The sequence below is a fragment of the Balaenoptera ricei genome, chromosome 16, assembly GCF_028023285.1.
Source record: "Balaenoptera ricei isolate mBalRic1 chromosome 16, mBalRic1.hap2, whole genome shotgun sequence".
NCBI classification, from domain to species: Eukaryota; Metazoa; Chordata; class Mammalia; order Artiodactyla; family Balaenopteridae; genus Balaenoptera; species Balaenoptera ricei.
Genome location: NC_082654.1, coordinates 106677349 through 106702636, shown reverse-complemented (window position 1 = coordinate 106702636; position 25288 = coordinate 106677349). Strand labels below are relative to the sequence as shown.

Sequence of the window (25288 nt, the reverse complement as noted above, 5' to 3'; positions counted from 1 at the left end):
TCTTAAAGGGGATAATTTTCTACCACGGCTCAACCTAAATTGGCAGGTCCTAGAATGAGAAGACGCCACAGATGTAGTTGGTGTGTAGTTCCTCTTAAAACGGAAAGCCAGCCGGGCAGGAGCTGGCACGGCTCAGTGAGAAGTCACTCCAGCAAACAGCTTCTGACACAAGGCGGAGCAGGGTCCCCGCTCTGCACGGCGCGTGCCACACTCCTGCGAGAAAACAGCCGCGGTTTCCTGCCTCTCAGGGCCCTGGGGCCTCCCTGTCCTCCTGGGGTGGCACCCGGCGGGGGCGGGGCCTCTGCTCCATCCTCCCGGGGCCCCTCTCGCCCCGGGGCAGCTCGGAGGCTCCCTTCTCTGGTGGAAGGGCCTGGACGGCGGCTGGGCTCCAGGAGAGCAAAGGGCGGCTGCCAGGCCTCTCAGGGCGGGGCCGCGCCAGCCTGGGGTCACACCACCTCCCGCCCCCCGCCAGCCACTGGGCAAGGAAGCCACCAGAAGGCCGGTGGATGGAGAAGCGGCGGGCAGAGCGCACAGGCGGGGGGGAGAGGGGGCTGCTGGGACAAGGCCGGACAGCCTCTGCCGCCACGGGCACCGGGGTGGCCGTGTCCCGCAGGCCACTTCCCCCCCAGCGCTCTCCCCGGCGGGCAGCTGGTCTGAGTGGGCGCCGGGCAGAGCGCAGCGGAGCGGGTCGGTCCGGGGCCGGCAGGGGTGGGCGCCAACCCCACCACGTCCACGCGAGCGCCAAGGCGGCCCATCAACCCCTCTCCAGCCGGCAGACACTTCATCCACAACCTGGGGATGACAGTACCACCTCGCAGGGTCTCATAAATGCGCTCACGCGCACACACACGCACACACACAAGCACACACGCGCACACACACAGCTTTAAAGAGCACGCGGGCACTGGCCCTGCTTGCAGTGAGTGCTGCCTTTTATTCGCCGCTGCAGGGGTCACACGGTAAGCCCATCCAGGGCAGGAAGGGCAGCCACAGACCCGGGGGCCACCTCCTGCAGCAGCTCCCCGCCGGCTGGGGGCCTGGGGAAGAGCCAGCCTCTACCCAACCCCTGGAACCAGAGGTGGAGGGGCGATTCAGCAGCCAGAGCAGCTTGAGCAGAGGGGCCAGCGTAGGTCACCATGAAAACCCAGGGACCACGGACTCCGCGAGGGGTTCCAGCCCGAGAGCCGTACCTGCATCTCTTTATTTAACGCTCGCCGCCACGAAGGGGGCTGCAAGCGCACCGGACGCAGGGTTAGGTTCTGCATGTCTCAGCCTGTTTCCCGTCTGAAAAGCAGGAATAACACGTACCAGACACCTAACCACACTCAGGGTCAGCCCCCGCCCGCCCCGTCCTTATCGCCCCTCCCCAAATTGTCGGGCTCTGACTGTTTATGTCTCTTCTGATAGTTTTTAGTTCTACCAGATATATTCCTTTCAACATAAGCTCTCCAGATGTTTTGGGAAAAGCACATGTATCTCGATCCAAAGAACCGTAACGCTATGATCGCCCCCATTTAATAAGTGGAGAAGCTAAGGTTAGAGAGATGAAGCACCTCACATGGCCAATAAATGGTGCAGGGCGGATTCAAACCCACTCCTCAAAAGCCTGCCCTCTTAGCAACACGCTCTGCTGCCTGTGAGGAGTGAAGTGACATGGAGGCTGAGGGACGCAGCCCACGTTGCCCTTGACCAGGTCAGAGCTGCGGGTCTGGCCACTGACAGAGGCACCGTCTCCTCTCCACAGACCTGCCTTCACACGACAATGACCCGACGCTCCCGCCTCGGCTCCAGGTATTGATTTAAATAAATGGCCACGTCCGCATCTCTGCATCTGGTGTTTGGTATTTTTTTCCCCAACGCCACTAGGATGTTCACTCATCTTAAAGTCTACGAGATTCTTATCAAGTGTGAGGGCTAAGAAAATGTTTATTGCTCACAAGAAATGCTTCATTTTATTAGAAAATGAAAGCTATGCAACCCAACACGGTTCCCATGTGCTTCGGCTACCAAGATACAGGTTTGCGTTCCACTGAAGAACCTGCCCTGGTCTCCTGGGTGCAGGCCTGCTGAGAAGCACGTGTACACAGCCCTGCTCGGCCGGCTCTCTGGGGCTTGCTTGGGCTCCTGCTCTGTCAGCGGGGACCACAATCCTACCCCGAGGGTTACACTGAGCACCAGACTCAACACAGATGGGAACAGCCCCAGGACCTGCCCAGGGAGACACTCAGTACCGGTGCCCCTTCACCCTTTCTTCTCCATCCTCTTCTTTTCTTCTTCTCCTTTTTCTCCCCGCCCTACCCCTCTCCCCCATTATATGGCCCTAGATTTTTTCTTTTTTTTTGGTATGCATTTATCCATAATTATTGAGTATTAACCTATAAATATTCTATAATCTAGTTTACAATCCTCAAATTTAAACAAATTTATACCAAGGCTTTGATTTAGCTTGTACTAAATCATTTTTAAAATTTGTAGCTTTATTTTATTGTAAAAAGCTGGTACTCATATACATAAATGAATAATAACTCAAAATTCATCATACATTTACTCCACTTTTTAGCTTGACCTTCTAGTAAATCTTCAGCGTCACTGATTTTGGCTGCTATATAAGGAGATCCTCCCTTGTCTGGGTGATTTAAAAGCCCAACTCATCGATGAGCATCTCTTATTTTTCCTTTATTAGCAGTAGGGCTTACACCTAGTATTAATGCTGCTTCCCGCTTTGTCATTTTGGGTTTGAACCCACCTCTGCAATAGCCACCACTGAAGGCAGATTTCGGGAGACTTTGAAAAACTTGTTTTACTTGAGGTTCCATATGCTTCATGGCTTGCAAAGCGTAACGGCCTACAACTCCTGCAGCAGCGACGATCAGCCCAACTGCTACCACTGCACTGGCCGCGGTTCCCGCTGGGTTCCTGGGCGCCACTTGGAGCGTGGCTCATCCCAGGCCGCCCACCAACCCTACGCCTCTGCCACAAAGCCGGCCCTAGATCTTTGAACTCCTGCTCTAATGAATCTGTGCTTACACATAATATGTTTTTTTCCCATTAAGTGCCTCAAATCTTTTTAGAAGTATACGTAGCTTAAGTACACAACAGCCGTCATCTAGAAGTGGAAGGAAATTTCAGAGCTGTTCCATAATGGACACAGAAGTGGGAGATAAGGTGGTACAACGTCACCCTCCAAAAATAAAGCCAAAGAGAACCAACAGAATGAATGACGCGAGCCATCTGTGGCCATCTTTCCAGGAAACGGCTCACTCTAATCTCACGGAAGAAGCAAAACACCCAAGGAATGTAAGGTAGGCTGTAATCTCAATTTAATACATTTGGGAAATAGTTCTGCTGACTGCTTACTGAAGAATGTTAAGAAGAATGCCAGATGCGTCCGCCAGGATCCGATTTCTAGAATTCAGACAACGGACAAGCTTTTAAACAGAGGCTTCACCGTCAATCGTTAACTCGGCATCAAGCTGTTAACTAGGTAACTGAAAGGGCACAAAGAAAACTCCAAGGTGTCAGGCAGGCAGCAAGTGCAGGAAGCAGCCACTGCCCCTGGGCTGCAGGGAACCAAGGGAAGAAGGGGGATCAGTGAGCCTTACAAACTCAGAGGAAGGGGCTGAGGCCGCCCCGAGAAGGGGGTCTGCTCAGCTGGTGCTGGGGTCTCTAGGATGGCGACCAGGCTGTTTCTGTCTGTGCTGGGAGGAGGGCACAGCGGGCTCTCCGTGGCAGCTCAGGGGGAGGCATGTCCCCAGGGGCTGCTCCAGAGCGCTAGCGGAGAGGAGGGACCAAGCCCCTTCCCTGTCTACCGCCCGTCCCGGAGGGCACAAACGTGCCGTGCAGTCCTAGCTCCGGCGGCGGCACAGAGCGGAGTCTAGAAGGATTTGGAGCTGAGACAACAGTTTAACAAGCTACGCACTGGGTTTTTGAAAAATGAATCTCCATCAGCACCCTAGGGAGAGGGTATTGATTCTATGCACGGAAACATCCCCAGAATGAAGGCCGATCCAGCTTCCACAGAGGGAGGGGAAACATGCCTAGGAGTACAGCTGCTGGCCCAGCGGGCGCTGGTTTCCTGAGCGCACGCACCCCGGAGCCCTCTCTCCCCCAGGCTCTGCTCCCATCAGCAACTCATGACCCAGCGTCCTTATTTACCAACAGTTTACAATACAGGTTCATGGCAACCCCGGGGTTTGACTGATAACCTTCTAGGTGAACTAATACCATCTAGTTTCCAAACCTATGAAACCCAGAGACCCAGGGTGATTCTCTCTCTAAGTTCTGTCTGAAACAGCTCGCTGGCCTCTCTTTACCCACTGGAAAACTGACCAGTGGGTAAAGAGAAGTCTTTCGAAGAAAATAATCACGTAAGCCTCGACTGTTTCTACATATGTGTTACACACACACAATGGTACAGAAGTAAAGAAAACAGACACAGCACTCCAACTTCCCCCTGGAAAACCTACTTCGACATTTGTAAATTCTGTGCAGTTTATTATACTCCAACAGAGGAATAAGCCCAAGTCCAGGGACGTCAGAAACCTCGGAAGCACGGGTGCTCCACACGCCCCCCTCACATCCAGCCCGCACCACCTGATCCTTGCCGAGCGAGGGTCTCGGCTACTGGGCAAAGGACCCTGCTGGACAGCCTCTACTTTCACTCAAGGGGGCACGTGCAGGGCTATGGGGGGAGCAGACGGGGTGCTGTGCGGGGCGCTGAGTGTCACCCACCAATTCCAGGTCAGACTGGAAGGGATGGCTTTGTTCATTTCCCCTGAGTGGCTCGTAGGACACTGACGATCAGCATCCTCTAATCATGAAAAAGTTCCCAATGCTTCCTTCCAATCAGCTGGTACTTGATCCAGAGTTTTCCTTGAGAATTACATCCACGTGGCCACTGACCCTCACATATGGGGTCATACCTCCCTCTGCAGACAACAACGAAAACAAAGCAACCCCAGATTAAAATAAGATAGGAAAATAAAATCCAAGATTGATCGACTACCGAACACCTCAAGCCACTCCCGATATTCATTCAGTCCAGTAAGGAAGCTGTAGTTTCTTTAAGCTCCAAACTGTCATTTTCATTATCTGTTGTTCGTTACTTTTATTGTAAACAGTAAGCTTCTCAGAGCTTCCTGAATAACAGTTTATGACAAGAGCACCACTCAGTAATCCAACCGGCACTTCATTGTATGCCCATCAATATTCGTCCCTGAATATAAAGGCAAGCACCCAAGTTTTCCAAAAGAAAGACCAAACTCAAGCTCAAAGCCTACAAGATAGACCAAACATATACGTGAGGACTCCACGAGTTTTCTTTTTCCCCCCTCTGGCTGAGTGGCATGTGGGATCTTAGTTCCCCAACCAGGGATCGAATCCATGCCCCTTGCAGTGGAAGGGCGGAGTCTTAACCACTGGATCACCAGGGAAGTCCCTGGACTCCATGAATTTTGTGGGGTTTTTTTTGTTTTTGTTTTTGTTTTTTAACATCTTTATTGGAGTATAATTGCTTTACAATGGTGTGTTAGTTTCTGCTTTATAACAAAGTGGATCAGTTATACATATACATATGTTCCCATATGTCTTCCCTCTTGCATCTCTCTCCTTCCCACCCTCCCTATCCCACCCCTCTAGGTAGTCACAAAGCACCGAGCTGATCTCCCTGTGCCATGCGACCGCTTCCCACTAGCTATCTATTTGACATTTGGTAGTGTATATATGTCCATGCCACTCTCTCACTTTGTGACAGCTTACCCTTCCCCCTCCCCATATCCTCAAGTCCATTCTCTAGTAGGTCTGTGTCTTTATTCCTGTCTTGCCACTAGCTTCTTCAGCTCAAGAGCCGACGTTCTGATTTAACTGGTCTGGGGTAGGTTCTAGGCATCTGTATTTTTTAAATCTCCCTAGGTGTTCCTAACATGTGGCCAGATTGAAAACCACTGGTCTACAGTTTGAATTGGGGGGAGTGGGGTGCAGCACCCAGGCTGGGCAGGGGACGCGGGGTAAAAGGATGAAAGACACAAGCTGCAAGGAAAACCGACGAAGACCCAGGGGAGAAGGACGAGGGCGAGAAGAGAGAAGGTGACAGCAGCCGGTCTGAGGCTACTGCAGTCCTTGAGATTTCATTCTAATGCAGCAACGTGAGTGCAATCAATAGGCAAAGTCCTTCACCCTGCAGATTTTTCATTTGTGAAATTCAGTAATTAGGGCTGCTCGTCAGATGAGACAGCTCTTAAAATATGAACCCTAAGCATGCCCTAACAGGCGGGTCCCTGCTCTCCGGGGCCATGTGTGCTGGGTTCGAAGGGGCTGTGTGTCCGGCACATGAAAGAAGAGTGCGGAAGCCAGGACCCAGTCGGGGCCCCCCACCTGCACCTCTGCCCGGCACCTTCCCAGGTGAAACACGTGGCTCCCTGGGATGGAAGAAAATGTGCTGACCCCCACAAAACAACTCTGCATTTCTAACGAAATGTGCCGTGTACGCCTTTTTTGGCCAGGAAGAAGGAAAGAGGCATGCACATGTCTGCATCAGTGTGCACACGTGTACGTGTCTCTAGTTGCAGACATAAAATGACTTTCCAGCAGCTGAGTTAAGGTGTGAGCACACAAACGCGTGCGCACACACACCCCACCCCCCTGCACACACACAATGTACGGAACACTTTCTACCGATGGGCAAAGGGTCAAGAGGCAACACCTCACCTAATCCTGGCAACAGCCCTGTGAAGTAGGCCCTGTTCCTGTCTCCACCTCGCAGACGGGGTGACAGGGCCTTGGAAGGGCACCTGTGCGAGGACACAGCAGGAAGGAGGGCTGAGACTGGATCCAGGGGACCAGGCGCCCTCTGCCCCCTCCCCCAGGGCGCACTCAGTGTCCCGCAGGCACCACAGCAGGGCAGACACACAGCTGGGAAGACAGGGCTGTGCCCTGAGCAGCCATTATTATTGACAAGTTATGACCCGCTCCAAGAGATCCCGCCCAGAGAGCCAGGCTACAACTGAATCCTTGTCGCTGCAAAAGTTCTGTGCTGTATGTGGGTGAAACGAAGGAGGAGGAACAAGGCGTGAAAAGGAAAATAAATCCCCTAAGCACACAAAGAAACCCACTCATTTTACAGCTCTTTTCCTCCTCAGCCGATAAAGAAACCCGCCCCCCCCCACCAAAAATGTAAGAGAGAGAAAGCCTGATGTCCAAAGGGTGAGTCGTCTTGCTGTAGGAAGTCCTCCCCTCCTATGCTGCCCTCCCGTCTCTCTCCCCTGGACCTATGCATTTTTCCAACCCCACGTGCCCAAGGACCGGGAGAATAACTAGGGAGGAGCCCTGCTAGTTCTTAAAGGCCGAGCCAACCACTTGCGAGCGCCGGGCAGAGATGCTGCTGCATCACTAACCGCCATCATCCCCTCGCTAAATTCCCGCTCCAATGACGCCAGATGCCATCGGCTCACAGGACTCTGTGCCTCCCTCTCCAAATAACCGAGGGCACAATTTTCTCAGTTCCTCCTCTCGCATCCTCAGAACGCCAAGTCCCGGGATAAATCCTATCACTGGTTCTCTACAATCCACGAAGGTGGACAATTCTCGCGGGTCCCTCGGCACATGTCTGGCGGCACCCGCGTTCCTCGCTCAGCTTGGGAGGCTGGCTTCAAACCCTTCACAGGTCGCTTGCAGCGTTCCAACAGATGCTACCGAAGGGCCCGCTGCCTTCCGCAAATGACTTTCGGGGCGCTGCCCCAAGTGCGGACAGACTGGGTGCCCGGGCCCATGGGTTCCAAGTGTCGCCTAGAGGTGCCCCAACGTTTCACAAACATAAGTCCACCTCCATCCCGTCTGTCCAATGTCCCTGCAGCTCCAACCCCCTACACCACCAGCCAGTAGTATATCCACAGTTTTACAAGTGCTCATCCGAGGCACAGAGCGTTAAAATGACAAGCCAGGGGTTGCTCCAGACACTCAGGAATGTAATGAATACAAGAACATCAGATGCCTAACCCCCAGTCTAGCGGTCTGTCCCCACGCAGGCAGACCCAGGCTGCTCAGAACCCACTGTAACCAGGTGTCTGTCCAGAGATGACCGTCTAAACGTAGAAGCGTTTTACGATGATGAATCGGTGGAAGGAGGGTTAACAATGGAAAACTCTTTTCTAAACACAGCCGGAAGGGACAAGGCTGCTTAAACACAGTTTAAATCCTATCACCCGCGACCTCTCTCCCGTCCCCCGAGTCCCTGCACAGCCCCCCCGTCCTCAGACAAGGTGAAGCGGCACCAACACCGATCAAGGGGCGATGATTTAAAAGCTTAACCTACAAGTAGAGCCAGGCCCACGCAGCTGCGGCATCAACGCAGCGCCTCTGGAGGGAAAGGTGGACGCTGTCCTTGACTTTGGGTCCACGATCTCGCTGCAAGTGCAGAGAAGCCAGATCCGCACCCAGAAATGACGGCGACTCCCTACGCTGAGCACTTCTGCCAGACCACGGCTGTCACGGACGGGAGGCTCAGTGTGAAAGCGGCACAATGACTCTCTAACCCTAGGCTGCGTCAGCCGGCAGGAGCAAAGCCCAGGGGAGAGGGACAGCAGGGCCAGGACGTCTCACAACAGTGCAGAAGACCCTCTGCTGAGCCCAGGCTTGCGGCCCTTCTCACCACCACGACCCCACCAGCCTGAGCCTCATCTCGCTCACGATAGTACGGAACACCAACCAGAGCACCAACGATGTGCCGGGTGCCAGGCCACACCCAGGGAATGTGGTGACGTGCACAAATAAATTCCTCAATGCACACCACGCCCTGAGCACCCTCTGACCCTGTGTGGCCCTTGCCCACCACGCTTCTATGCGCTGACCTTTGTGCTTTAGACTGTCCAAGCACACCAGGTTCATTCTGGCCCCAGGACGTTTGCACGTGACGCTCTCCATGCCTGGACAATCTTCCACCACATCCTCACGGCGGGATCCTTCTAGTCATGAGCTCTCCCCCAAAGGTGCCCTCCTCGGTCCTTTGTGATGAGTCCGTGAGCTCCCCTGGAGCTCCACGTAGAGCTACCCAGTGCTGCCTTGGTGGCCCCCAACGCTTACCCCTCCCAGAACGCACGTTCCCAGGCCCTCATCTGCCTCACTCCCCGTGACCTCCTGGGGCAGGTGCATCACGGCTGCTGTGATGAATCTCCGTGGGGAAGGAGAGCTGAAAGGGGAGGAGCTGACCAGGTGCCGGCCCTCAAGACGCTCACAGTCTAGCAGATGCAGATGTTCAGCAGGCTGCGGAGCCCTGGGGGTCAACCGCGGCGCCTGGTGAGGGACCCAGAACGGTGGGGGGCTGCGAGCCCTGCTCTCTGCTGGACCAGCAGGATCCCGGAGATGCAGACCCCCACCCATGCGCACCTGGCCCAACATCCGAGGGCTGGTGGAGCAGAGCTCAGGCCCACCCACGGCTCCAACATCCCAGGTCCCTAATTAGCACTTAAAAGTGCAAGGTCTGGGGACGTCTCTGGTGGCACAGTGGTTAAGAATCCGCTGGCCAGTGCAGGGGACACAGGTTCGATCCCTGGTCCAGGAAGATCCCACATGCCGCGGAGCAACTAAGCCGGTGCACCACAACTACTGAGCCCAAGTGCCACAACTACTGACGCCCGCACAACTAGAGCCCGTGCGCCACAACTACTGAGCCTGTGCTCTAGAGCCCGCGAGCCACAACTACTGAGCCCACGTGCCACAACTACGGAAGCCCGCACGCCTAGAGCCCGTGTTCCACAACAAGAGAAGCCACCACAATGAGAAGTCCACGCACCGCAACGAAGGGTAGACCCCGCTCACCGCAACTAGAGAAATCCCGCACACAGCAACGAAGACCCAATGCAGCCAAAAAAAAAAAAAAAAAAACTTAAAAAAAGTGCATGGTCTGTGCATATAGCCCCCGACTGTCAGCTGGGGCAACGGCTAGGTTTCTAGGCTTTGTCCACTGTTTCTACGTGTGCAGACCTCTGAAACTAGTACTGTCCTCACAGCTCCAACACTCCCTTCCTGGAATAAGTAAGTAATCAAGAAAATACGGAAGGTACCAGAGCCAGACTGTCCCCCGGCTCAGCACTAAGGGGGAGGGGCATGGAGCACGGGGATCCCATGGGGGGGCGGCTCTGAGGCCCCGGGAGGAGACTGCTCTCCGGAACACCTGCGAACTGCAAAGGCAGGACTTGAAGCCAGACGCCCATGAAACTACCATCCCGCCAGCTCGCTCCATCACGCCCATTAACCCATTAGGCCTGCTTTGCTCTCGGTGTCCCTGGGAACGTACACTGCACTCTGGCCAAGTACAGTCTCTCTCTTAAACGTGCCCCAAATGTGACATTTCTGTCATTTCCCACTCAGCACCGCAGCTCCAACTTCAACAAAAACAGGGAGCTTCCCAGGTCCACGGCGATTCCACAGGCCCAAGAGCGGGAGGGAGACCACAGAGGGCGGGAGAGCTTCCTTCCTCAGCGTTCTGCCCTGATTGACACCCTAGTCACTGATGCACACCATGAAGTCAACCTCCGCCTGGGTGCCTGCCCCCAGCCAGGCCCCTGCTCCGTCAGAGGGGCCCAGCGTCGCCCCAGAAGCATCCGTGAGAAAGAAGAGTGAGTACACGCGCCAGTGAAAATAAAAGGAGCCCTCATTAAACTGCACCGGCATCGTCTCCACCAACTCACTCATTTCCATCAACCCCCTTCTCACAGACAAAGACACGAGGGGTAACAGGCAGTAACGGCGGCATTGGCATCCGGGTCTGATGTCATAGCCAGGCTCCTTGGATTATCATAACCAAACGCCAGGTTTTCACGTGGATTTCTCTCCTTGAAATCATCACACAGTGTATCTATTAACCTGCAATCTAGTTGTAAGCTGTCTTAATCAGAGCCATCAGAGAAATCACAGGAACAGTGATTTCACTGACAGAACTAGTCCTCGGCCCTCACAGCGGTGCTTTGCGGTGTTGCCACGATTATTAATTTGTCTTCCACTTGTCACTCACCTACGGTTTCAAAAGCAAGTCAGAAACTGAATTCATGAAACTAAAAGAACGTTTACTGATTAAAACCTTGTGGGAAAGTTTCCAAATAACATGCTGTATTCAGATAATAACAGCTCAAGATATAGAAAAAAACCAATTGCCAATTAGTTTTTAAACATTAATTACACAGCCACGTAGTGAAAAACCACATCCCGGAATAATTTTCAAAGACAAGAGACTAAGGGGAAAAACCGGGAAACAATGTCCTGGGGGCGGGCGGGGGGCGTTGAGAGAGCTCTGGCCTGCAGCTTCCTGTCTCTCCCTCCAGAGACCGGGGGTCCACCTGGCGTCCAGCCACCCTCTCTGGGGCTCGGTTTCCTCACTAGAGGGGCGAGGGCTGCAGGCCCCCTGGCCTCACCCCCGTCCCAGGGCAAAAGCCCCGGGCGAGGTCCACAGAGGTGGAGGTGCTTCCTGGGAAAGGAGGCTCTTGGCTTAAACACGGCCGAGGAGGGCTGGCTCAGTGGGCACAGACGCCCTGGGCTGGTGATGCCCACCAGAGGATGGCCCAGCCAGCCGGGGGCACCAGCCCCTCCTGCCCTGACGCCAGGAGGCTTCACATCCACACTTATGCCAGGGGTACCAGGCCCTGCTCTGATTTATTCCCCGTTGAAAAATGTGAGGAGATGGGTACATGAGGAAACCGAGACGCAGAGGGCTTGAGTAACCTGCCTGAGTTTACAGAGCCAACTAGAGAAGCCAGAATTCAAACCCAGGCGGTGGTCCCCGGGCGACGCATCCTGTGGGCCCCTCCGGCCTCATCGCCTGAGCCACCAACCCACCCGGCAGCATCGCCCTGGGCTCTTCCCGGCAGACCCCTGCGCCGGAGCCAGAAGCCCGCCGGACGGTCTCCGAACGCCCAGCACGGGTGCGCCGAGCTGCCCCTCAGCACCCGGGGGGCCTAGGGCATCGGACTCACCGCGCAGGCGGCCTCCCCCTCCCGGCAGAAACCTCAGCCAAACTCTCCCGGGAGCAGGAAAGCCTGACTTTCAAACACCCCTGGTGCAGCGGGAAGGAGCGTTAGGTCATCAGGAGTCAGGAAATCCCTCTGGGACAAGATGCCACCACACCCTCTCCACCGGTGACCGAGAAAAACTCTTTAAGCTAAAAATTATACCTTAAGTACAAACACTTACATGCCACGTTGGATTCACTCCCCAGGGATGGGATACTTTACCTACATTCTTTCTCTTTTGAAAACAAAAGAGTCACATCTTCATGCAGACTGGCCTGGGGCCTTGTAACTCACCAAGGATACACGGAGAACAAGCCTCAGCTGCCCTCTGCACAGGGAGGTCCTCGTGAGGCCTCATCTGCCTCCGCGGGCCCGTCCCTGAGGCCTGGACGGCCCATCTGGGTGGCCTTTCCTGCCACCCAGCCTCAGACCCACAGCTCAGACCACCCAAGAACAGCTCGGCTGGCTCCCGCCATCAGCACTTTGCAATATAAAGGTTAAGGAGTGATCACCGGCCCAGGTAATCAGCACCTTCCAGGCTGAAGTGGCAGCTCTGCATCAGCAAGAGAGAAACCTGCCATTTGTAAGCTGATGGTGACTCAGGACTGCAGTTCTGAGACCAGGACAGCCACAGCCGACTTTCTCCAGGGCTGGAATCTTCGGCAGTTTGGGGAACGTTAACATTCCAGCCGGGTTAACTCACTTTGTTATAAAGCAGAAACTAACACAGCATTGTAAAGCAATTATACTCCAATAAAGATGTTAAAAAAAAACACATTCCAGCCCCAACCCTGCTACCACATGACCGGTGGGGCAAGCTGAGAACCTCCGGGGTCCACAGGACACTGCAGAGTGAGTGCGGCAGCTCCAAAGTGCTTCAGGTGTCTCGGCGACAGCGCCGGTATAAATTTGCAGCACCAGGAATTTATACCTTACAGAAAATATGCAGCACCATATATCTGTCAAAACCCTCTTATTTACAAACACAACGTAAAGTACGAGGCTTTCACATTAATATCCTGTTGGGGAAACACAAAGGAATAAGATATATTTATTAAAGGTCTCCCACTGTGGCTTCCCAAACCATCCACAGCTCGAATGGGTCACGTATGACAGACAGCAGGCAACCTGCCTGCGATGTGCGAATGTACAGGTGTGTGTGTTCTGCCCTCCGGATGCCTGTCACACGAGAAGGGGTAATAAAACATGCACACCAAATGCTGCTGTGCGACAGGGTCTCTGGGCCACTAAGCAGTCTGGTCAAAACTAAGCAATCTCACAAACTACCTAAATTGCTACCCTACCATCAAAAGGTTCACAAGAAGTAGCAATTTCCAAAGAATTTAGGTAATTCTTAGAGAAGAAACGGTATCAAATGTAAGAATATTTTCCTGGTGATACAGGTGACAATTCAGGATCTTAGGCCACCTCTGAAGTATCCTTTTAAAAGAATCATCGCTGGATATTCCTAAATTACAGAAGATATAGAGGCTGGTGCACGTTTTTACTGACTGTGATATTTTGATTTATGAGAAATATATATTTGGTCATTCAGATGATCAAAATATATTCCTCATATATATATTTGGTCTTTGTCCCTGATTCTGGCTCACAGCTCCCAAAACCCTTGGAATTTCCTGAACAGTAAGAGCCACAGGAGCATCTTTTGTTCTACTTGGTCTCTTGTCCTCTGAGCCACAAAGGTGACATGCGTGTCTTGTTATTCACAAGCCTCTTTCCACCACTACTGGGCTTATGTCAATGAGGTGGCTTTTGGAAGCACCTGCGGATGGGGGCTGGTTGCCAGGGGAACCAATCACAGAGGGGTGCAGCTTTCAGTCCCACCCCCTGATTTCCTGGGAGGAGAGGGGCTGGAGGTTGACTCAATCACCAATGGCCTATGACTTGATTAATCATGCCTATGGAGTGAAGCCTCTGTAAAAACTCAAAAGGACGGGTTCAGAGAGCTTCCAGGTTGGGGAACCAGAACACGTCCATGTGCCACCATGCTGGACCCCAAGCACCAGGAGGTACCTCAAGCTGCTCTGTGTCTCTTCATCTGACTGTTAATTTGTATCCCTGAATATCCTTTGTAACAATTCAGAAATCTAATAAATAAACTGGTTTCCTGAGTTCTGTGAGCCACGCTAGCAAATCAATCGAACCCAAGGAGGGGCTCATGGGAACCTCTGATTGATAGCCTGTTGGTCAGAAGTACAGATGACCACCGGCGCTTGCGAAGGGCATCTGAAGGGGCGGGGGAGGGCGGGGGGGCAGTCTTGTAGGACTGAGCCCTTAACCTGTGGGACCTGATGTATCTCCGGGTGGATAGTGTCAGAACTGGCTTGAACTGCAGGACACTCAGCTGGTGTCTGAGCACCGACTGGTTGTGTAGGGGAAGCCTCCAGGCCCCACCACACACACACACACAGACACACACACACACACACAGACACACACACCCACCCACACACACACACATAACACACAGACACACCCACACTGGAAATTGGGAGTAGAAACCTTTCACTGACCATATTACAAAGCCTTAAATTTGCTTTTTAAAAAAATTAGTAGTTTTCTGCTGCTTTGCTAATTTAAGCTACATACATCTATAAAATTTTTAAACTTTTTAAATAAAATTTTCTAAGTAGGCAAAAATAAAATAGTACGATGAACCCCAGGTGCCCATCAGTCATTCAACAACACACTCGGCCAATCTTGTTCCCTCATAATTCTCCCACAGGCTCGGCGTCACTGCGTCATCCATAAATACTGCAGTTTGTATCTATCGGGTTGGCCAAAAAGTTCATTTGGGTTTCTCCGTACCATCTTACGGAAAAGCCTGAACAAACTTTTTGGCCAACCAATACAAAAGATAAGGATTTTCAAAAACATAAGCATAAGGCCGTTACTGCCACTAAATAAAATTAATAACAATGCCTTAAATTTCATCTATTATCCAGTCCCTAGTCAACTTACCCCTAATTATTATTTTTTTAGATCTTTCTCTAGTTGGTTTGGCCAGTGATTGTGAGCTCCGTAAAGGGTGTTCACTTCTGCAGATCCCAGCACTCAACAGGGTAACTTGTAGCTAGAAAATGCTTAAAAACCTTTCGAAACGGGTTCACACTCCTCAGCCGCTAATCTCTCAAAAATAAAAACCAGGAGGTCCTTCTGTTTCCACGGATTACATGGGGACTGGGAGTGAACAGATGCGAATGTACACATTTTGATGAGGCTACCATTTCCCTTTATCGAGGCCACGGGGCCTGGAGCTGGGATCTCACAGAGGGAAGTAACTGACACTCAAGAAAAAGAAAGACCCTAACATGAATTCTAAGATGCGTTTTTTTTTTCACAGTTTGACATGCAATTGGAGTGCAGCTCATGACACCTTCTGATGCCGTGGCCAGGTCTGGGCCGTGACACACTGTCATGACCAGCACTAGCTCAAACACAAAACACGCCAGCAGCAGAGTCTGCGGATGCATGTCGGTGCCTTGGAAGAAAATCCCAGAAGCAATACTCAAGCACTAGTAATCCCCAGACAGCAAATCAAGTGGGACAGAAGTGGACGGTGAACTGGGGAGCTAGGCAAGATTCCCAGAAGAGTCAAAAGTTGGCCAACTCTATAATGCCAAGCGAAGGTGAGAGCCCAGAACCCAGGGCTCGTAGGAAATGCTGTGTCCACCGAAGAGCTTGGTGGCACAGGGGAAGGAAGACTTTGTCTCCGGAAAACAGGCACTAACATCTCTGAGGCAAAAAGCAGACACTCGAAAATTTTAAGGAACACGCTACCCCATGTATTTCATGTATATTTTCCTTTTTATCTATACTCAAGATAAATGGAAAAATCGATGTCTAATTAAGTCTAAAAGAGCTCTTTAAATAAGTAGAAAGTAAAAATATTGATAAGAAACCACCGCGTCACAGTTCAACAGTGTTTTTTCTTTCCTAGTGGTACATAAAATGATGGTTTTACAAATAATGGCATCTTAGATTTGATGAAAAAGGGTATATTCCAGACACAGGGGGACATCAGTGATCATCAAAAGTGAGATAGGAAGAAAAACAGGTGTATCACTTACTGCACAGAGGAACTGGGGCGGGGGGCAGTGGGAGGAGGGAAAGGAGGAAGGGGACAAGCCTTGAGGGTCACAGAGCAAGAGCTAAGGGTCTCGGTCACTGGGGAAGCCCTTGAGGCAGGAAGGACCAGGGCGATGACTTGGAAGGCTGCCAGGCCGGGCCAAGCGGTTCAGCATCCAGGACAGTCACACACAGCCCCCCACACGAGAATCAGTGTTAACTTACGGGCGTTGCTAAAACACAGGCCTTTACTTTGCATTAGCTCCTAAGCTCCCGCAGGGTGACTCGTGTGAAGTGTCCTCCTTCTGGAGCAGCACCCTTTCAGGAAGAGATGCGCTCCCTTTCTGGACCAGCCCCTGAAGTGGAGACGAAGAAACCTCAAAGGGCTCCCGACGAAGAAACCTCAAAGGGCTCCCAAGTCTGAGGCCTTTAAAAGGACCTTTTCTCTGCAGCCGCATCCAAGTTCTGGTTTCTTATCCAGAAACACGCTGGAGGCACGGCACACACCACACCCCAATAAGGCATCTGATGGCCCCTCACAAATGCCAGTGGCTACTACAAAAAGCAGCTGGATGTTCGCCCTTGACAACCAGGAGGACCTGTGATCTCCCATCGTCCCACTCCCTAAAGAGGCTGTGGGCAACGAAATCACATGTCCATTTTATTTCCCACAAATATCACAAATCGCAGCGCTTCACCACGACCCCATTGCCAAGAACAACCTCTCCAGAACCCAGGGACCGGGCAGGCCCCTGACCTCCGGTTTCCTGCAGATGAGAAACCCACAAGTCCCATCACCACAGCAACTTGCCGAGACGCCACCCTAGTGGGGACCAGCGGGACTTCTCATTAAATGGTGATGTGTGTGGAAAGCACTCTACAAACGAGCCACGTGATTGAACGGTGTGCCTGAGAGTGAACAGGGTACGGATGCTCAGCCAGCCCAGCCCGGCCCTGCAGAGATCAGCTCAGAAATCACCCCACGAGACTGTTCCACAAGCACATTCCACAAAGTCAAGCAGCAAATTAACCTGCGGCACCTACAGCAGTCCCGGGCCCCAGGTGGGAGCGGGCGGCCTGGGGGTGTGCATTCCGCGTTAACCCGGAGAACGGGGGTGTGCATTCCACGTTATTAACCAGGATGAGAACGCTCCTGGCCCAGGACTCCGTGCGGAGCAAGAATGTAAGACCCCACGTTGCCACGGGATGGAGGAAACTCTACCACTGGGAGACCAGAGGCAACAGACTCCCGGAAAGAAAAGGGGCTCGTTGATTTAGCAAAGGAAACCAAGGAACATAGAGAGCACCCAACAGGCTGGACGCCCTGAAGCCGGGGGCTGCACCCGGGCAACGTGAGCCGGGGACTCACGTGCTCTGGGTCTCGGCTCTCCAACCTGCTCAACCCGCACCTCCCCACGGCGCCTATGGGCCCTGCACTCACTGTAACCTTCCCCTCCCCTGTTCCTGACCCCTCCCGCCGCCCACACTCAGCCCCTTCTCACTCTACAGCATTTACTACCTATGGTGCTTAGTCCAGCTGCGCCCAGGGTGAAAGCTCCCCAGGGGCCGAGATTCTGTCTCCGTTCTACTCACTGCTGCACCCCAAACACCAAGCAGTGCCTGGCACATAGTAGGTGCTCAATAATACTCATTGAAAGAACAAATGAAAGGGACCCCAGCCTGTTTGCATGTCTGCTCCTGCCAGGGGGCGACTGAGGACTTCAGGACAGGCAGAGACCTGAGGACAAGAACACGTGAGACCTTTCACAGAGCAATGGTAAAAATGTTGAAAGGACCCTCCCATGAGAGGACGACTGCGGGCGCATCTGCTCCAGAACGCCTTCCAGGAATGTCCCGCCACCAGCAGCAGGACGCGGGCACTGCCGGCGCACAGAAGGGGCACGGGAAGCCTGGGAAGCCAGAGCGAGCCCCATCCCACCCGCTGGCCGCCCGGACCACCCTGGGTGTGCCACCCACTAGCTCTGCAACCTTGGGAAAGCGACTGAGCCTTTCTGTGCTTCAGCCTTCATCAGTAAAACGGGAGGAATGAAAGGACCGTGATGAGGAGTCGATGAACTAGTATCTGTAAAGTGTTAGGGCCGTGCCTGGCACACAGTGGAGGCTAATAGCGTGCTTATTAAGTTGAAGCCCTCTCCAAGGGGTCCACCCCAGACCACACGGAGAGGCAGACCGGCTCCGTGAGGACAGCAGAGAACAATAAGAAATCAGAGTTAACGCCGACTACGGCAGTGCTTCCTAAGTGCGGGCGGCCCTGCCCGCTGGGGGTAGCCGGCGATGCCTGCAGACGATGCCGGTGGCTGCCACTGAGGTGGGTGGCACCCCTGGCATCCAGCGGAAGCCGCTAAATGCCCACAGCGCACGGGGCAGCACCTCCGGCCCCCAAAACAAACATCACCCGGCTCGGAATGTCAACCGTGTGGAGGCTGAGAGGCCCTGAGCTAGAGTGACCGCTGCGCCCCCCCCCCAAGCACCCTCGTCCCTGCCAAAACGCTGGTCATGATTTGGGCTCTGGGAATTCAGCGACTCCGTCCCCAGCCGTCCAGGCCATTCCTCCTCCCAAAGAGTCAGCAGGCAGGACCAGGTGGCCAGCAGGAGGGGCCTGGGAGGCCAGGGCGGGCAGCCCAAGGGCAGGCTGAGCCACGGGTGACCAGGCAGCCCCCGTAAGGGCCGGAGCAAGGGGCACAGGACCCCTAAAGCCGAGGAAAGCTGTTTAAATGTAAGGCCAGGAGTGAGATTCAATGTGACCATTTTTGGTTTTTTTCAAATCCAGCCACGATGAATCACTGCCGTCTTCGTCCCAGCATGCTCAGAAATCCAATCCGTGCACAATGACACATGCTTCCCGGGCCTACGATACTGGTCATGACTAAATGCAGAAATGCCAAGTGCCTCAGCCTGCCCCGCAGGAGGCAGATGCGAGGAGGAGCCCAGACCCGCCCGCCTCGGGCAAGGGACGCAGGGGGGCGGTGCCCCCCAGGGAAGGACTTGTTGGCTCCTTGAGCCTATGGGGGAGGCTCTCCCGACTGGACAGATAAACGGGAACCTCCACACTGAGGGTTCACCCTTAAGCTCAAGCACATGGCCAAAGGTCAGAGCGTCCTCACAGCATTAGGAAAGCAAGGTCAAGTTCTACTGCGAGGGCAGGAGTGTCCACGGGAGGCTTGCACCAGTGCGCTCAGCGTAACTCTCCATGGAGAACGGCTCCTCGCCAGGCCCGGCCTGTGCCAGATCCCACCTGGGAGGTCTGCCTGTGGAAGTGCCAGGAGGTCCTCCCGTAGAAACCGCACCGTAGGGCAATGTGGGGGCAAGGGCCCAAGACCACAGCACTGGAACGAGGGTCCCCGGCGGCAACACAGAAACAAAGGTGGCCTCAAGGGGGAGGCCACCTTTCAGGTCACGGCAGTGAGACCAGGCCAACACCTGCTTTGATTCGAGCAGCATCTCTACAGCAGCCATGCTCAGCGTGTCTAAGCACCACTGTGGCACGGGCACGGAGGCCAGGTCCAGGAGGCCCTGCAGCGGGGACTGAGACCATGGAGCGGGGGTCCCAAGGGAAGAAGAGCAGGGCAGCTGGGGGCTGGGGGTCCCCAGAGAGTGGCGTTTATTTAACGTCCGTACGGAAGGATCTCATTATGGCATCTGTGCGGCGTGCCTGTGGGTGTGTTTCCACCGGGACATCCGCCCGGCTTGTGTGTCTCAGCATCACCCACGCAAGCAGAGCTTCCAGGACAGGGTCCATGAGGAGAAAAGTGGAAGAACCGAAAGGGGGAGTGGGCTTGGCCAAGTTTGGCTGTTTTCTCACCCCATGATTTCTGCTGGGCCAGCTAGGAGACTTCACAGATTTCTCCCAGGAACACCTTGCCTCTTCCCGGATCTCGGCCAGACCTCGGCAGTCAGCTCCTGTGTGTGCCTGGTCTCCGCCCCAGGCAGTCTCACCACGCCCCTCCTTCCACTAAGCCAACAGCCGCTGGATCTGCTGGAAGTTAGGCAGTGGGGCACTGCCCGCTTTGAAACTCACATCTTCCCAAAGTGAGTTCTCTCTCCCCAAAGATCTCAGAAACACGAATGGCAGGAACAAGAAATTATATACATGAAACTACATGTGTATATATCTCCCCGCTCCATTGTTTTTCTGGCCTTCTCTCAAATACCTCTTCCTCTGATCCAAACAGGGGGCCCACCACTTGCCAGGAGTTAGGGTGGGGAGAGGCACAGGGGGCCTGAAGCCTCCCCACACCACTAACAGCCCCCTGGGTGCCCCAGACTCCACCCCGAGGTCTGCCGCAGCCCAGGCAAGCTGGCCCACTCGGTGCCGGGGGCGGGAGGCGGCAGGCTCTTCTTCACTCTCACCAGAGGGCTGGGGGAAGAGCCCATCATTCCTGCGCCATCAGTCACAGCCGGCTTCCACCATGTGTGAGCCCCGGAGGCAGCACGGCATCACTCCAGAAGAGCGAAACTTTTATTTTCTTTAGAGAAAAGTTTCTCACAGAGGGCCGTTTGTCAGCTTCTCTGGCTCTACAGTGGTTTCCCCCCAATGCTGCGCTCCCGACCTCAACTTCAAACTCTCCTTTCAACTGGAATTTTTTTTAACTGACTCTAGCTGGCCGGGTGTGGCCTGGGTCCCCCTTCCCAACCGCCACCCCCAGCAGACACATTCACAGATCTGCTGACGCCCATGAAAGCACGTGGGTGATGAGAGCCACCTCCCCTCCCGCCAGGAGGGGCAAGGCTGCGGGCGGAGGGAGAGTGGGCGCCCAGAGCCTGGAGGGGGTGGGGAGCAGGCCGGCCTCCTCACCGCGGGAGCCCCACTCGGACATGACCAGCAACACTCCCACGGTTCACACCACCACCAAAGGAAGGTGTGTCCTGCACCCACTTTCCCGCTGGCTGTCCACTGATGGGAACCCCCCTCTGACACCACGGCTGGGGACAAAAGAGCCGGCAAGACGTCCGGGCCACTGCCCAAAAAGGCAGTCCTTGATGTCAGTTGGGGTCATGCTGCCAGCCCAAATGAACCAACCAAATCAATCTGGGAGGAATGGCTGAGGGATTAAAAACAAAATTCCAGAGACCAAGAAGAAGACAGTTAAAAGTCGTAGTTCACTACCTTTTCAAGTAGACATTTAGGCTTTCTTCCTTTCCCCCCAGCCCTCCAAACAGCATCTATTCTACGCCTACTATGTGCCAACACCTCCTAATGGCAGTTAGTCTTTGGCTACAAGAACTATCCCCACTATAAAGATGAGGAAACTGAGGGTCAGAGAGGTTCGGTAAATTAGCAAAGGTCACTAAGCAGGAAGGAGCAGAAAGCTAGTCTTAATGTCGATAAATGGATTCGCACCATTCCCCGTAAGTGTCCACCGCCCAGCTCAAAAAACACGAGTGCTTCCCTGTGGTCAGTCGAAGTAAGAACCAGCAAGTCAGCTTGGCATTCGAGGCCCTCTATGATTTAGTCCCAAACTCCTCCAACTGTATCCTCCACGCGTACCGGCTCCAGCCAAGCGAGGCCCTCCACCGCCCCAAGAAGAGGCCCAGCCCGCTCTCCCAGAAGACGTCCTCCGGGTCTCACCCAAAGGCCTCCAGCACCCACTCATCGAGGAAGGGCAGGGGGTGGGGAAGTAACCGGGCCCTGGCCGTGCCCCTCGGGAATGCTCTCCCTGCCTCCCAAGGGTGTGGGGTGGGAGCACAGACAAGGGGTCCTGGGCGTCACACACTCTCTCTCAGGAGAGACCATTCTTCACATACTGGAAAATCCTTCCCCCTCCAACCTAAAGAGCCACACTTCACCCAGAGGCAGGTTTATTTCGACAGAAATCTCTTCCTCTCTCCGCGGCTCCATCCACTGCCAACATACCAAGGCCCAGGGGAGACTTAACATGATTAAAATTTTAAAGCATTTAAGATGCTCAAAGGAAAGGCATCCTTGAAGTGCAAATCATCAATCTAGGGGGAAAGAGCGAAATATGGGGGAGGGAAGACTCTCTACCAACGTAAATAAAATATAATTTCAAACAATATTATGCATAAAATGACTGACCACACACCCTGAACTTCAGCGCTGAGTCCTGCGTAGGGCAGCACCTGCCCCTGTTGAGTTTATTAAATCTTCAGTGTGAGGTGAGTGGGCTCTCTCGGTTTCGCGAAATGGAGAATCACCATCCTGAGAGGAGTAATTTAACAGGCCGGGCACACAGTGATAAGCCCCGGCTGGGTGCTGAAGCAGCAGAAACTATAGTCAGGCTCCCATCAGACAAACAATCCACCAAAGCCTAATACTGAAGCCTGGTACCCTGTGAAAAACATCAGGGCGAAGAGAAATTGGCTAAATATGGAATTAGAGCCTTGACTTGAACGGTATGAAACGAGAGAAGAAATATAAGTCCTTTTACACCTAAAAAACTACAGCTAGTATTTAAATTCTGCCTTTACACGCAGGCTACATTATCATTTTTATGTCCATACTTTACAAGCTAGAAAATCTATATATTTCCTTTTATCACGAGGATGAACTAAATTTGAAGAGACTTTCTGGTCTCTGAATCCATGGAAACAACTCAAGAGGAAGAAAGACTATGCAGTTTTATACTCTAGATTAGGAAATTCAGGACAGCAGATTCTACTGACCCCTCCGGACACGGTCTCAGGGCGGTTACTTTAATACCAGGGTCAACACTATGTTAACGAGTCTCCTCCAGTTTCAAAAGCTATTGCATGCACACACCTCTTCCCCAACTAACAAATCACCCATCCACTTATAATTGTTCATTTCGCACACTGTTTTCTACAAGGTCTCTGTACCTTCCTACTGCCACCAGGCCACAAGGAGTTCTCGGATTTTTTTCTTTTTTAACTAAGGATCAAATGGAAGACCCCTCAAGAACCATCCACCAGCTGAAGCTCACCAGGGAGAAGCCAACCTCTCCAGATGCTAATGCCACCCTGTTGCTGTTTCCAATCACATGTGCTAATGAAAGCGGCAGACCAAGGAAAGGCAACACTAAGCATGGCTTATGTATTCAGTTTTCTTTCACATGAAAGGCAGGAAGCTCTGCCAGGTCTCACCAGCACACCAGGCTACGTGGACCTGCGAAGGCACAGCTTATTGGGAAGCAAAGCTTTTGAAATAATTCCAGTTTAACACGACCACGGTTTTCAAAGGGCTGCACTGCTTCCGCTGGGCGCACTGCTCTTTACCATTCAAGGATGAACGGAGACTTCATGCATGTGAACAACAGTTCCCTGGGTTAAAATAGGGGAAAAAACAGGGCTAAGAGCACATGTCAGCTCAGAAATAAGCTAGGCCAATTCTGCACGTGGAAAGACTTTTCATTTCTGCCCCTCTAGATAAAGCAAGCCTACGAAATTTACCATCAATCTAACACCTTCAGCTAAGAATGAATGAAAGGAGGAAGGAAAGAAGGAAACCTCTGAAGCAGCTGAACCTCAGCGTTGATGTTTACGGTCTGACTTTAGGGCTAAAGCCTTTTCATCCAGTTTCTCTGGCTTGCTTGTTCCAGGACACCATTCCCTGCCCAACCCACGGTCCACCTCCATTAACTCAGAATTTCCTGGGTTTGCGGTGACACCAAATGTCACAGCAGAAGGGTTACACCGTGTGGAGGCCGCTTTCAAAGCCTGGCTGCCACCAAACCCCACAAACACCGCTGGCGGCAAGTGCACAGCCCAGAGCCCCGCTCTCCCAGCGGGATCGCAGGGCCCCGGCGCCCTGGGCGCTCCATTTCCTCCCTAGGGCGCCCGGCCGTCCAAAGCGGCTCACGCGGTCCCCACGGCCCACCCCCTCGGCCGCTAGAGCCCGCCGAGAACACACACAGTAGAGGGACCACCCCGCGGAACGGGGGCGTGGGGCTAGGACAGGCGGGCGCCGGGGGCCGCGCGGGAGGGCCGGCCGAGTCGGGCGCGGGGGCCGGGAGGGGACGGTCGCGGGGTGTGGGTGGGTGGCCGGCCTCGTCCGGGGCGCAGGGGCCCGGGGGCCCTCCGCCTGCATCGCCGGGGAGGTCCGTTCCGTCGGGCGCGGGGCTGGCGGCGCCCCCGTCCCCAGAGGTACCGGGCCGAGACCCAGAACTGCCCCCTCCCCGCGGTGCGGCGACAAGGGGGAGGAGGCATTGCAGCGGCTGGTATCAAAGGGCTGAAAAGAAACTTGGACTCCTGTCTCCCCAGGTACGTGACACGTCGCAAAGGCGGCCGCCTCTCGCCCTCTCCCCCACCCGCTTTTGTGCTTCCCAACATCCCCACCCCCAAACGTCCCACCGCAGGGGACCGGGCTCCCGGCGGCCGGACGAAACTCAACTTAAATTACGTGGAACAGAGAGCCGGGGCGGGGGGCGACAAGAGGCGTCGGTGGCCCCAGTCCCGGGGGCTGCGCCGGGTCGCCCTCTCCCGAACCAGGCGAACGCAGAGGGGCCGGGGGCGCCCCCAGCCTCGGGGACACGGCCGGGAGGCCCGGGGCGGGTGGCCGGAGCGGAGGTCCGGGCGGAGAAGGGCAGGAGGGACCAGGAACCCCCCTCGGTGCCCCGCGGCGCGTCCGAGCGATGGGGGCTCGGTGGCGCGGCCGGGGCGCGTGGGCGCCGGGGGTTCCGGGGCCGGGCCGCGGGCTGGCGCCCCACTCACCTTCCTGCCGGCGCCGCCGCCCGCGCCCGCGGCCAGCGCGGAGCCGCCCCCCGAGTACATGTAGTAGGCGATGCCCAGCACCCACAGGAAGGCGAAGCAGAGCAGCATCCGCGAGCGCCGCCGCATCCTCCCGACTCGGCCGCCGGCCGCGGCCGCTGCTCGCGAGTCTGCCTGGGGCCGCGGCGGGCGCGGGCCGGGGAGGAGCGGAGGAAGGGGAAGGGCGCGGCGGCTCCTCCTCCGGCGCGGCTGGCGGCGAGGGCGGTGCGCGCCCGGCGCCCGAGCTCCGCCCCGGCCGGGAGCGCCGCGCCGCGCCCGAGCAGGAAGCGGCGGCCGCGGAGGTGGCGAGGGGGGTCAGGGAGCAAAGGGCGACCAATCGGCGGCGGCTGCGGGGGCCCGGCGCGGGCGGAGGAGGGGATTACCGCGTCTCCACGGCGGCGGCGCGCCGGCCCCGCGGGGAGGGCCTCCGCCGGCCGCCGCCCCGCCAGCCCCGTGAGTGACAGGTGGCCGCCTGGCGCCCGCGGGGCGCGCGCACATGTGCGCACACACACGGGCGC

The 25288-nt window shown here is 54.8% G+C and overlaps 1 protein-coding gene across 1 annotated transcript in view; it reads right to left on the bottom strand.

Annotated features, from left to right (window-relative positions):
• GALNT2 (polypeptide N-acetylgalactosaminyltransferase 2) overlaps positions 1-24968 on the bottom strand; it is a 179067-nt gene extending 154099 nt beyond the window's left edge. Inside the window, exon 1 of the mRNA XM_059899691.1 lies at positions 24735-24968. Coding sequence (XP_059755674.1) covers positions 24735-24860 — 126 coding nt within the window. The 5' untranslated portion in view covers positions 24861-24968. The remainder of the gene's footprint in view (positions 1-24734) is intronic.
• Between the last annotated feature and the right edge of the window lie 320 nt (positions 24969-25288).